The 14,662-nt window shown below is 41.5% G+C and overlaps 1 protein-coding gene across 1 annotated transcript in view; it reads right to left on the bottom strand.

Moving 5' to 3' along the window:
- The window catches only part of atosb (atos homolog b), a 69,236-nt gene that overhangs the window by 44,910 nt on the left and 9,664 nt on the right, over positions 1-14,662 (bottom strand). The window contains exon 2 of the mRNA XM_087989483.1: positions 6,396-7,433. Within this exon, the coding sequence (XP_087845609.1) occupies positions 6,396-7,298 (903 nt within the window). The 5' untranslated portion in view covers positions 7,299-7,433. The remainder of the gene's footprint in view (positions 1-6,395; positions 7,434-14,662) is intronic.

The following is a 14,662-nucleotide window of genomic DNA, read 5'->3' as shown; positions in this document are numbered from 1 at the left end:
TGAATTGCACTTGACATATGTCCACCTATTTCACTAAGATGGATGTTCTCCAGAAGTTTTGGAAAATGTAGGGGTGATGGATTCTCAGGGGAATGTAGCACGAGTAGCCAAGTTTCTGATATTAAGACTGGCTCTAATGCAACGAGGGGTACATCGGCTTCCAAGAGATCAATTGTGTTAGGGGATTCTATAGTCAGAAGTACATACAGACGTTTCTGTGGCCAGCAGAGAAAAAGCAGAATGGTGTGTTGTTTCCCTGGTGCCAGGATCAAGGATGTCTCAGAGGGTGCAAAATGTTCTCACGGAGGAGAGAGGCCAGCAGGAAGTCATTATCCACATTGGAACGAATGACATAGGAAGGGAAAAGGTGGAGATTCTGAAAGGCGATTAGAGAGAGTTAGGAAGAAATTTAAAAAGGAGGTCCTCAAGGGTAGTAATATCTGGATTACTCCCAGTGCTACGAACTAGTGAGGGCAGAAATAGGAGGATAGAGCAGATGAATGCATGGCTGAGGAGCTGGTGTATGGGAGAAGGATTCACATTTTTGGATCACTGGAATCTCTTTTGGGGTAGAAGTGACCTGTACAAGAAGAACGGATTGCACCTAAATTGGAAAGGGACTAATATACTGGCAGGGAAATTTGCCAGAACTGCTTGGAAGGATTTAAACTAGTAAGGTGGGGGGGTGGGACCCAGGGAGATAGTGAGGAAAGAGATCGATCTGAGACGAATACAGCTGAGAACAGAAGTGAGTCAAACAGTCAGGGAGGTAGGGACAAAGTAGGACTAATAAATTAAACTGCATTTATTTCAATGCAAGGGTCCTAACAGGGAAGGCAGATGAACTCAGGGCATGGTTAGGAACATGGGACTGGGACATCATAGCAATTATGGAAACATGGCTCAGGGATGGGCAGGACTGGCAGCTTAATGTTCCAGGATACAAATGCTACAGGAAGGATAGAAAGGGAGGCAGGAGAGGAAGGAGATGGCATTTTTGATAAGGGATAGCATTACAGCTGTGCTGAGGGAGGATATTCCCGGAAATACATCCAGGGAAGTTATTTGGGTGGAACTGAGAAATAAGAAAGGGATGATCACCTTACTGGGATTGTATTATAGACCCCCCAATAGTCAGAGAGAAATTGAGAAACAAACTTGTAAAGGGATCTCAGCTATCTGTAAGAATAATAGGGTGGTTATGGTAGGGGATTTTAACTTTCCAAACATCGACTGGGACTGCCATAGTGTTAAAGGTTTAGATGGAGAGGAATTTTTTTAAGTGTGTACAAGACAATTTTCTGATTCAGTATGTGGATGTACCTACTAGAGAGGTGCAAAACTTGACTTACTCTTGGGAAATAAGGTAGGGCAGGTGACTGAGGTGTCAGTGGGGGAGCACTTCGGGGTCAGCGACCATAATTCTATTTGTTTTAAAATAGTGATGGAAAAGGATAGACCAGATCTATCCTTGTTGAAGTTCTAAATTAGAGAAAGGCCAATTTTGACGGTATTAGGTAAGAACATTCGAAAGCTGATTGGAGGCAGATGTTTGCAGGTAAAGGGACAGCTGGAAATTGGGAAGCCTTCAGAAATGAGATAACAAGAATCCAGAGAAAGTATATTCCTATCAGGGTGAAAGGGAAGGCTGGTAGGTATAGGGAATGCTGGATGACTAAAGAAATTGAGGGTTTGGTTAAGAAGAAGAAGCAAGTATATGTCAGGTATAGACAGGATAGATCGAGTGAATCCTTAGAAGAGTATAAAGAAAGTAGGAGTATACTTAAGAGGGAAATCAGGAGGGCAAAACGGGGACATGAGATAGCTTTGGCATATAGAATTAAGGAGAATCCAAAGGGTTTTTACAAATATATTAAGGACAAAAGGGTAACTAGGGAGAGAATAGGGCCCCTCAAAGATTAGCAAGGCAGCCTTTGTGTGGAGCCACAGAAAATGGGGGAGATACTAAATGAATATTTTGCATCAGTATTTACTGTGAAAAAGGATATGGAAGATATAGACTTGTAGGGAAATAGATGGTGACATCTTGCAAAATGTCCAGATTACAGAGGAAGTAGTGCTGGATGTCTTGAAACGGTTAAAGGTGGATAAATCCCCAGGACCTGATCAGGTATACACAAGAACTCTGTGGGAAGCTGGAGAAGTGACAGCTGTGACTATCGATGATACAAATATCTCAGCAATAGGCCCAGCAGAGGTGCCGGAAGACTGGAGGTTGGCAAATGTGGTGCCACTGTTTAAGAAGGGCGGGGTAAAAACAAGCCAGGGAACTATAGACCGGTGAGCCTGACCTCGGTGGTGGGCAAGGTGTTGGAGGGAATCCTGAGGGACAGGATGTACATGTATTTGGAAAGGCAAGAACTGATTTGGGATAGTCAACATGGCTTTGTGCGTGGGAAATCATGTCTCACAAACTTGATTGAGTTTTTTGAAGAAGTAACAAAGAAGATTGATGAGGGCAGTGCAGTAGATGTGATCTATATGGACTTCAGTAAGGCATTCGACAAGGTTCCCCATGGGAGACTGAGTAGCAAGGTTAGATTCTCATGGAATACAGTAAGAACTAGCCATTTGGATACAGAACTGGCTCAAAGGTAGAAGACAGAGGGTGGTGGTGGAGGATTGTTTTTCAGACTGGAGGCCTGTGACCAGTATAGTGCCACAAGGATAGGTGCTGGGCCCTCTACTTTTTGTCATTTACATAAATGATTTGGATGCGAGCATAAGAGGTACAGTTAGTAAGTTTGCAGATGACACCAAAATTGGAGGTGCAGTGGACAGCAAAGAGGGTTACCTCAGATTAAACAGGATCTGGACCAGATGGGCCAATGGGCTGAGCAGTGGCAGATGGAGTTTAATTCAGATAAATGCGAGGTGCTGCATTTTGGGAAAGCAAATCTTAGCAGGACTTATACGCTTAATGGTAAGGTCCGAGACAGTGTTGCTGAACAAAGAGACTTTGGAGTGCAGGTTCATAGCTCCTTGAAAGTGGAGTCGCAGGTAGATAGGATAGTGAAGAAGGCGTTTGGTATGTTTTCCTTTATAGGTCAGAGTATTGAGTACAGGAGTTGGGAGGTCATGTTGCGGCTGTACAGGAAATTGGTTAGGCCACTGTTGGAATATTGCGTGCAATTCTGGTCTCCTTCCTATCGGAAAGATGTTGTGAAACTTGAAAGGGTTCAGAAAAGGTTTACAAGGACGTTGCTGGGGTTGGAGGATCTGGGCTACAGGGAGTGGCTGAACAGGCTGGGGCTGTTTTCCCTGGATCGTCGGAGGCTGAGGGGTGACCTTATAGAGGTTTACAAAATTATGAGGGGCATAGATAGGATAAACAGACAAAGTTTTTTCCCTGGGGTCAGGGAATCCAGAACTAGAGGGCATAGGTTTAGGGTGAGAGGGGAAAGATATAAAAGAGACCTAAGAGGCAACATTTTCACGCACAGGGTGGTACGTGTATGGAATGAGCTGCCAGAGGATGTGGTGGAGGCTGGTACAACTGCAACATTTAAGAGGCATTTGGATGGGTATATGAATAGGAATGGTTTGGATGGATATGGGCCGGCTGCTGGCAGGTGGGACTAGTTTGGGTTGGGATATCTGGTCAGCATGGACGGGTTGGACCAAGGGGTCTGTTTCCATGCTCTAAGTCTGAATGACTCTAAGTCTGCTATTATCCTCTTCATTTTTAAAAAAAATGCACAGCCATGTATTTAATCCTTCTGAATTTGTTCTCCCCATACCTACGTTCAGGTTATTAATGAGGACAGCAACAATTCTATCAAAGGCTCATGAGAGAAAATGTCTAATCACCATACTTTGCCTAATATCCCAGAGCCAACAACATAGCTACACTATCCTTTCCTTTAACCAATCATATCAAATAGTCACCTTTGAACTTTCCAGAACTAAGAGGAACAATGTGCAGTACACGGTATATAATTGATAACAAAGTCGTCTCTGAGCATGCACTGAGTTGGAATAGCAGGAAATTTGTGGATCGAAGATCACAATAAAAAAAAAGCAGCACATTACAGACAAGAATTTTGAAGTAACAAAGAGGATTGATGAGGGCAGAGCAGTGGATGTGATCTATAGAGACTTCAGAAAGGCATTTGACAAGGTTCCTCATGGTAAACTGGTTAGCAAGTAATACAGCAAGAACTAGCCATTTGGATACAGAACTGGCTCAAAGGTAGAAGACGGAGGGTGGTGGTGGTGGAGGGTTGTTTTTCAGACTGGTGGCCTGTGACCAGTGTTTTGCCACAAGGAGCAGTGATGGGTCCACTACTTTTCATCATTTATATAAATGATTTGGATGTGAACACAGGAGGTATAGTTACTAAGTTTGGAGATGACACTAAAATTTGAGGTGTAATGGACAGTGAAGAATATTGTTATCTTAGGGTACAATGGGATCTTGATCAGCTCGGCCAATGGGCTGAGAAGTGGCAGATGGAGTTTAATTCAGATGAATGTGAGGTGCTGAATTTTGGAAAAGAAAATCAGAGCAGGACCTATACACTTAACGCTAAGGACCTGGGGAGTATTGCTGAATAAAGAGACCTTGAAGTGCAGGTTCATAGTTGCTTGAAAGTGGAGGCACCGGTAGATAGGATAGTGAAGGCAGTGTTTGGTATGCTTTCCTTTACTAGTCTGAGCATTGAGTATAGGAGTTGGGAGATCACATTACATATGTAGAGGACATTGGTTAGGCCACTTTTGGAATATTGTTTGCAATTCTGAACATCCTTCCTATAGGAAGGATGTTATGAAACTTGAAAGGGGTTCAGAAAAGATTTACAAGGATGTTGCCAGGGTTGGAGATTTGAGCTACAGGGAGAGGCTGAATAGGCTGGAGCTTTTTCCCCAGAGCAGAGGTTGAGGTGACTCAGAGGATTATAAAATCATGACGGGCATGGATAGGGTGAATATACAAGTTCTGGATTGGGGGAGTCTAGAACTAGAGGGCATAGGTTTAGAGTGAGAGGGGAAAGATGTAAAAGGGACCTAAGGGGCAACTTTTTCATGCAAAGGGTGGTGTGTGAATGGAATGAGCAGCCAGAGGAAATGGTGGAGGCTGTACAATTACAACATTTAAAAATGCATCTGGATGGGTGTATGAATAGGAAGGCTTTAGAGGGATATGGTCAAAGTGCTGGTAAATGGGACCAGATTAATTTAGGATATCTGGTCGGCAAGGACAGGTTGGACAGAAGGGTCTATTTCGGTGCTGTACATCCCTATGACTCCAAGTCATACAGAGTTAATGGAAAACTGGATTTCATGTCAACATGGATTAAAAACTTTAAAATGGTACAGTGTATTGATATAAAATTTACATCAGATTACAGCTGGACCACTGTGTGTAATTATTGGGTTCTAGAGGAGGATGCTGAGATAAAAGACTGTGCAAAAGGCCATCTTCACAAGAATATATCCCAAATTCAAACCATGTAAACATTTTAAATCTGACTTCAGGATACTCTGGACTGTGATATGCTCTTAAGAGACAAATGGGGGAGTAGTCCCATGTATGTGTTACAATGTATTACATGTTTTTTTTAAAAAATGATGCAATGTAATCAAAACAAATTCTTATAAAAGTGGCTTTTGAGGGTTGATATTTTGTCAAACGGTCACAAATTATTTGTCATTACCTAATAAGTTAACCACATCAAGTGTACCCAGGAAGAAAGAATATCCCTATTACACCAGACCAAAAAAAAAACAAAAAATCAAAACAATCCCCTATCAATCTTTTTGATTCTGAGAAATCTGTTGATGAAGGTTTTCAGTCACCTGTCTTTGGAGATAGTCACTTGTCTATTCTTTATTTCTCCCAAACTCAACTTATTTTAAGACATATCCTTACCATTCTGATGGCAGAAAGCTACTAAACAGAAATCTAGGTATGCAGATTTCATATTTTGTTCACAAGGCAGCAGCAAATTATCCCCTTTTACCCCGCTGAGGCCATTTCATTATGAAACTAAAGTATTGCTTAATTTAGGACATGATCAACAAAATAACTCGAGTTCCTTCTTGTCTAAAAATATGGAGGCCTGCAGTTAAGAGACGATTTTATTGCTAAGTTACAATTCGACAAACTACTGTACACTTGCACACACCTATGCCTCAATGACAATTTACTGAGGAAACCCAGCAAAAACCAAGTTGATACGTATATTGGGCTAACTTTGGAGATGATCCAAAAGCACTTGTGTCATGGTAAGTTATTTTCTGGAAACCTTGAGACTGGATACAATTTAGACATATGGCAGTTTTGAACAGAAAGCAGTTTTCTCAGCTTTTCAATTGCATTAACAAATGGATTTCAGTTAAAAAATAGAGAAGATATTGCAGATAACACAAACCTTGGATGCATCTCTTGAGGATGGAAGTAGATGATTCCAGAAAGGTGCTGCTTTGGCATCAGTACTTCTGCAAGAAACTGGGATAGAATTAACTAGCTTAATCCTACATTTCTTTGCAACAGGAGGGCTCTCATCCCCTGAGCACATCTCTTTCCCGGATGCATTTGTTGGCGATAGCAGCTTTCGTTTAACTGTACATCTGGCAGAGGCTGTACTTGATTGTCCACAGGAGAATGGTGTTTTCTCAGAGGACAACAGTCCAGTGTTGGTACTATTGTGAATCTCACTGTCTGAGGATGGTGTTGTTGGTACTAATTTATCTCCAGGTGAACCTCTCTCTCCATCTTCTACCAAGACACTGTCCTCCGTGCCTGTGTGTTCAACAACATGCAAACCACTATGACAAAAGTGTTGTGCAGAACCATGCATAACTGGGTCTCCATCCTGGAAACCAATATCCTGTTCATTTATATAGTCACCTGTCTTTTCTACTACCTTTTCAGAAAGATTGCCATTATCAGTTCCACAGTAAGATGCATTTAGACTTTCAGTCAACGTAGCAGAATTTTTACAGTGCACATGGATTCTTTTCTGGTTGAGCTCAAGTTCTGGATGTTGCTCAGATGAATTTCTTTTAAAACCCTGTTTGCAATTTCTCTGATCCAAAGTATTTGAAGAGTTAGATAGGTGAGAAAATATTGAAAGTTGATACACTTTTTGAAACCTAACCTCACTTTCACTGTATCCTGCCAAAACTCCTCGTTCTGAGATGACATCACTGGAGTCCAAGCGATAGTCATTTGTTGGTGTACCTTGAAAGCTGCCACCTGCATGGCCTGCAGCATGCCGAGGTAGGTCTTTAGATTGCTCTTTCTGAGAAGTCTCCAGATGCATGTGCCTCATGGACTGCTGTGTTTTACACGACAGAAATGTAGAAATGCAAGGGCAGAAACTGTATTTATGGTTGGTCGCGATGAGAAGTCTCCTTCATGAAGTTAAACCAAAGATGTCTTTCTGGACACTCCTGTAGCACAGCATCTAAGAAAGAAAGAAAATCACTCAATCATAAATCATTTATTTTAAATCAGTAGCTACCTATTTATAATTAACACAATTAATTAAAACATCAAGCTTTAAAACTGTGCAGCAATTGGAGCAAAGGCTTTTTTTTTCCTTATTGTTTGACATCAACAAACATGGTGTCCTTCAAACTTTAAGATTCCAGCTACTTTAAAATACTTAGTTTGCCAAATTCTTCATTTTAAAAAATAACATTTCTACATTCTCATCTTACTTCTTATGTTGCAAATTGATCAGTGGTCTGTCCAAGTCTTCAGATCTACAAAAGAAAATAGACTGGAAATGCTCAGAACCACCAACTTTTGAAAAGGAGTAAGTATTTCCAATGGACTACAATGAATATATACACACACACAATAAAGAGACAACAACAGGGACCAGCGCAGAGTCCACTTTCACCTGATGTGTACACAACCAAAAACAGCTTGCTTTTATAGAGCTCTTTTAATACCTGAAGATGGTTCACAAGACGATAACCAGACAAAATTTAACACAGCATGAAGACAACATTTAATTTTAGCCAGTTACAGGTGTTTCAAGGAGAGTCTTAAAAGGAGGAACCTTTAGAGCTTATCATTGAGTTGGCTGAAGACAGAGCTGTCAGAATTAGAAAGGAAGACATTGAAGGATACATAAGAGACCAGAGATGGAGAAATGCTGAGTGCTTGGAGTTAAAAATCACATAACACCAGGTTATAGTCCAACAGGTTTAACTGGAAACGCTAGCTTTCGGAGAGCTGCTCCTTCATCTGGTAGTTGCGGAGTACACGATTGTAAGACACAGAATTTATAGCAAAAGTTTACAGTGTGATGTAACTGAAAATTATACAGTGAAAAATACCTTGATTGTTTGTTAATGTTACCTTAATTGTTTGCTAACACCGGCATCTCCAAATTATGAGTTCTTGGAGATTGTGTGGCTAAATGCAAAACACATCTGACACATGTGTCCAGAGAAAGATCAGGTAAAAGCTTACTAAGTTAAAGACCCCAAACACACAATTCACCCTCCAACCAGCCTTCTGAAAAACCTGCCCTGGTTGGGGAAGGACTGAATCTTGATTGACAGGCCTACATTTGCAAAGCAACCTGCCTCTTAGTCAACATTCATGTCTAAAATACTGCAGGCTCACTTGGTTAAGATTATTCAAACTGACTTATCCATAGTAGCTGTTCTCGTCTTCAAGAATGTGGCTGCATCACATGACATTACACAAAGAAAATAGATAAACCTTCTGAAGTAGGTTTTCCATACAAGAGAAAATAAGTCAATAAAAATTAGCAACCATCAATTTTAATCGATATACAGTTCACTTTAAATTCACAAAATAATTCATCATGTACAGATACCTATGTTTAGGTAGAGACCATTTCAATAAATATGCCAAGGTTTCAGCTGTTTACAATCAACATGAATGACTTGGAATAAGAGACCAAATAAATGGTTTACAATAAAGATAGGCAGAAAGTCAACTGAGGATGACATAATAGTTTATAAAAGGAGTTTATAAAGTCTGCGATAAGGGAGTGCACAAAACATTCACAGATGGAGTATAATTTGGGAAAATGTGAATCTGCACACTAGCAGGAAGCACAGATTCCTGGGATGAATGGGCAATATTCGGAGAAAAATTTGTACCTGCATCCATTGCAGTTAAGAATGAGCAGCCATCTTAGAGAAATGGAAGATCCTGTGGCAATTTGTCAGTATGGTACTGAGGGGATATTTCAATTTCTGAGAGGGACCAGGGAAAAAGGTTTAAAAATAAGGGGTCTCCTTTTTACAGTGGAGTTGAGGTGATATTTTTCCTCTCAGTAGGTTGTTTGTCTTTTAACTTCTTTTCAGATAGCAGTGAAGGAAGGATCTTTGAATATTTTTAATGCTGAGTTATACAAATTCTTGATTGACAAAGGAATCAAAAAGTATGGAGTAGACAAGAAAATGGAGTTGAGGCCACAGTTAGATCAGCCATGAACTTACTGATGGCAGACCACACTTTCAGGGGCCAAATGGTTGAGTTCTACATCTAGTTGATACGCATAGGAGATAGAGTCATACAATATGGAAACAGACCCTTCGGTCCAACTAGTCCATGCCGACCATGGTCTCAAATTAATGGCTATTTTAAACTTTGATAGGATAGTAAAATGGTCTTTCACCATAACAATATATAAATCGTGGGAGAAAATTATATTGTCTACTTAGATCGTACTCTGGTCTTATTTTTAAAATATTGGTTCAAGTATTGTCTCATTATACATCTTGTTTTTAATTTAATTCTTTTTCAGCACTGTACAGTTCCCCAAATTTCAAAAATAGAAAAATGTGTATTCACATCCATAATTAACTATGTCAAATCTCATGAATCAAATTTCCTTTTGCATGCATTTGTTTCCGTTATTAACAGCTTTGAATTCCTGATGCACTGGATTGTGTTCTGTCAAACCTATTCTTCTCTGCAAGAAAGTACTCTCGAATTTTACACAGTATTACTACTTCAAACTTCTATTAATGCGCTAAGTAAAACCTTCAAAGTCCAATCTAAAAACTCAGCCATTTGACCCAATCCCAACTATTGCAATCAACAAACATTCGAGTGGTTCTACCAATAATGCAATGTGTGCTTCAGACAGCATATTTTTATGTAGCCCAAAACTAAACTTCATAAACTTGAGGAGCTTATTCAGGATTTAGGGAGACTTTTGTTTCCACATTGCGTGAATTCAGCACTTTTCTACGATTCACCTCACCTTGAGAGCCAGATAGTCTGTCAATCTTCAATTCTATTTTAGACTGACTATTATCTATTCATTCTGTCTAACGGTTTAATTAAAAACTTTAAAAATCATCGTAGACAAAAACAGGAATTCTGCACCCAGCCCATCCCTAGCTGAGCCAGCTCCACCATTTAATTAGATTGAACTGGGAATTAAACTGCACAGAGACAGATCAGAATTTGTAAATCATTCCAAAATGGTCTATTTAGGGAACGTAATTTTCAATGTCAAAAATAAAATCAACATGTAATCTTGAACAAACCACATCTTCAATAAGGGTTAGAACAACTATGGAGAAAGAAGATAGTGGAAAATTGAATTGAATTTATTGTCACGTGTCCCAAAACACAGTGAAAAGCTTTGTCTTGCGAGCAGTACAGGCAGATCACATAGTTAAGTAGCATAGATAAGTAAGTAATAGGTAAACAGCAGCAAACACAAAAAACACAGGTACAGGTGAACGTTAATTGTTTGAGAGTCCATTCAGTATTCTAACAACAGTAGGGTAGAAACTGTTCCGAAACTGGCTGGTGCATGTGTTCAGGCTTCTGTACCTTCTGCCCAAAGGTAGAGGTTGTAGGAAAACATTGTCAGGTTAGGATGGATCTTTGAGAATGCTGGAGGCCTTTCCTTGACAGCGGGCCTGGTAGATGGATTCTATAGATGGGTGGTTGGTCTTTGTGATTGTCCGGGCCGAGTTCACCACTCTCTGTAACTGTCTCCGATCTTGAATGGTACAGTTGCCATACCAAGTAATGATACACCCAGACAGAATGCTCTTGATGGCACACCTATTCACCATCATACCAAATTTCCTCAGCTGCCTGAGGAAGAAGAGACGTTTTTGAGCATTTGCAACCAGTGAGCCCACATGAACAGCCCAAGAAAGCTTGTTGTGGATGACCACTCCGAGGAGCTTGACACTCTCCACTCGTTCCCCCTCTGTGCTATTAATGTGTAGGGTGGCACGAGTAACATCCCGCTGGAAAGTCAATAATGAGGTCCTTGGCTTTGCTGGCATTGACAGCTAGGTTGTTCTCAGTGCACCATTTTTCCAGGTCTCACACCTCCCGCCTATAGTCTGTTTTGTCATCATCTGAGATTCGACCAACTATGGTGGCATCATCAGCGAACTTGTAAATGCCATTAGTCTGGTATTTGGCAATGCAGTCATGGGTACACTGAGTACAGTAGGGGGCTGAGTATTCAACCCTGCGGGGCACCAGTGTTGAGTGTTATGAGGATGAAATATTGTCCCCAATCTTCACTGATTGTGGCCCATAGGTCAGGAAACTGAGGATCCAGTTGCAGAGAGCGGGGTTTAATCAGAGATCACTAAGTTTAGTAATCAGTCTCGAGGGGATAATAGTGTTGAAGGCCAAACTGTAGTCAATGAGTAGGACTCTTATGTAGCTGTTCTTGGTGTCAAGATGTTCTAGGGAGGAGTGAAGGGAAAGTGATATGGCATCTGATGTGGATCTGTTGGTCTGATTGGCAAATTGGAGTAGTGGGGAAGATAGAGTTGATTTATGCCATGACCAGCCTTTCAAAGCACCATTTAACGCACTGGCCTGTGGCTGAACACTTCAACTCCCCATCCTACTCTGCTAAGGACATGCAAGTCATTGGCCTCCTCCACCGCCAAACTCGAGCTACCCGGCACCTGGAGGAAGAACGCTCATCTTCTGCCTTGGGACCCTCCAGCCACAAAGGACCAAGGTGGATTTCACCAGTTTCCTCATTTCCCCTGCCCCCACCAACTTGGCACCACCCTCTTGAACTGTCCTACATGTTCATCTCCCTTCCCACTCCACCCTACCACTATTACACCCCACCTTCACTACCTATCACATTCCCAGCTATCTTCCCCTCAGTCCTAGTGACCTCAAATCATCTCTCAACCCTCTTGGTCCCCCCACTTCATTCCGAATGAAGAGATTATGCTTGAAACGTCGACTCTCCTGCTCCTCTGATGCCACCTGACCAGCTGTGCTTTTCCAGCACCACACCTTTTGACTCTGATCTCCAGCATCTGCAGTCCCCTCTTTCTCGCAGTGGTTATGTTGTCTTTTATTAGAATTGGTTATTGCCCGATTTTTATGTGGTGAGAAATTTACTTGCACTTAAAAAGAGTCATACAGCACAGAAACACACCTTCAGTCCAACTCATCCACACTCATCCAGACATCCCAGTCTAACCTAGCCCCATTTGCCATCTTTTGGGCCATATCCCTATTCATGTACCCACCCAAATTTTTTCATCAAGTGAGGGAGTACAAAACTAAAGGGCATAGTGAAAGGTGAGAGGGGAAAGATTTATAAGGGACGTAAGGGGCAACTTTTTCACGCAGAGGGTGGCACATGTATGGAAATGAGCTGTCAGAGAAGGAGGCAGATACAATTACAATATTAAAAAGGCAGCTGAATGGGTATATGAATAGGAAGGGTTTAAGAGGGAAATGGGCCAAAATGCTGTAAATTAGACTAGATTAATTGAGGATATTTGGTTGGCCTGGATGATTTGGACCACAAGATGTTTCCGTGATTTACAACCCGATGACCAAGAGTACATCTTTCACCTTTGCCACACTTTATGCCTCCTCCAATTGTTTTTCTTGTATTCATTCATGGGTTGAGGACATCACTGGCCAGACCAACATTTATTGTCCATCCCAGATAGCAGTTAAGCGGCAACCTCATTGCTGTGGGTCTGGATTCACAGGTAGGCCAGACCAAGTAAAGATGGCAGTTTCCTTCCCTAAAGGGCATTAGCAAACCAGACAGTTTTTTCCAACAACCAGCCATCGTCATTATTAGAAGCTTGATTCCAGATTTTCTTATGGAATTAAAATTCCACCATCTGCCATGGCGGGATTTGAACCCAGGTCCCCAGAGCATTACCAGAGTCTCTCATTGACAGTCTAGCGATAATCCCACCTGGTCGTCACCTCCCCAACATGAAAGAGTACTGGTTCATCAGCAAAGAAAGGACAATATGTAGTTACCAACAGGTTTCCTTGTCCATGTTTAACTTGAAACCATGAGACTTCATGAGGTCTGAAGTCAATCTTGAGGACTTCCAGGGAGACTCCTTCCTTTTGCATCACCACCTTTGCAGTGGATAGATTTGGTTATAGTAATGATGGTGTCTGGGACTTGTCTCTGCAAGGCATGATTCTGCGAGTATGACTGTGTTAGTCTTTTGCTTGACTAATCTGAAACAACTGTCCCAATTTTGGCACCAGCAACCAGACATTAGTAAGGAAGATCAGCAGGGCTACTTCCGCCATTGTCTTTCCTGCTGCCTATGTCAATGCCAGGTGGTCTATTGGTTTCATCTCTTAGATGATTTTCTAGCAACTTATACAAGAGAGTGACTTGCTAAGCCATTTCAGAGGGCAGTTGAGAATCAACTATGGCTATGACTCTGGAGTTACACGTCGACCAGACCTGGTGAGGATGGCAGATGTGTTTTTCCAATGATTGAAAACTGTTTCATGATCGTTAGTAAGTTCTTAATTGCAGATTTTTTTGTTTGTTGAATTGAAATTCCACCATTTTCCATGGTGGGACTCAAACCTCGATTCCCAGAACACGAGCTGAGTTTCTGGCTTAATAGTCTAGTGATAATACCACTAAGCCATCACCTCACTGCCCAATAAACCCATAATTTTAGGGCCAAAGAAGTTGATATAGGAAGGTAGATGAGATTCCCTACAGAATGGAAACAGGCTATTTGGCCCAACAAGTCCACACTGATCCTCTAAAGAGTAATCCACCCAGACCCATTCCTCTACCCAACATTTACCCAACTAATGCATCCAACACTATGGACAATTTAGCACGACCAATTCACCTGACCTGCACATCTTTAGATTGTGGGAGGAAACTGGAGCACCCGGAGGAAACCCACTCAGACACGGGGAGCATGTGCAAACTCCACACAGACAGTCGCCAGAGGTGGGAATCAAACCCGGGTCCCTAGCACTGTGAGGCATCAGTGCTAACCACTGAGCCACTGTACCGCCCCACTCAGATTTGAGCTGAGGACCTCTTGATGGTGGTAACAGTAATCCCACAGTCCATTTTTGAAGTGATGTAAATGCAATAAAATGCATGATAGATAAATAAGAAAAAGCTCTGAGGAAGGGTCATTGGACCCAAAATGCTATTTATGCTTTCTCCCTACAGATTCTGCTAGACCTGCTGAGGTTTTTCAGCAATTTATGATTTTGTTTCTGATTTCTAGCACCTGCAGTTCTTCAGTTTTTTTCATTTCATAAAGAAAAGCTTGGTTATTAAAGCAGAGCTTTACTGAGGAATTGAAAAGAGTACAACAAAGCTCAAAGAGTTGAGGGAGTTAACTGGGTGGAAAGGTTTGCGAAGAATTACTTAGCCTAGGGCACAGA

Source organism: Chiloscyllium plagiosum, unplaced genomic scaffold (assembly GCF_037043375.1).
Source record: "Chiloscyllium plagiosum isolate Xiang-an unplaced genomic scaffold, Cpla_swu_hap1 HiC_scaffold_1, whole genome shotgun sequence".
NCBI lineage: Eukaryota > Metazoa > Chordata > Chondrichthyes > Orectolobiformes > Hemiscylliidae > Chiloscyllium > Chiloscyllium plagiosum.
This window is presented reverse-complemented; position numbering and strand designations above follow the sequence as displayed.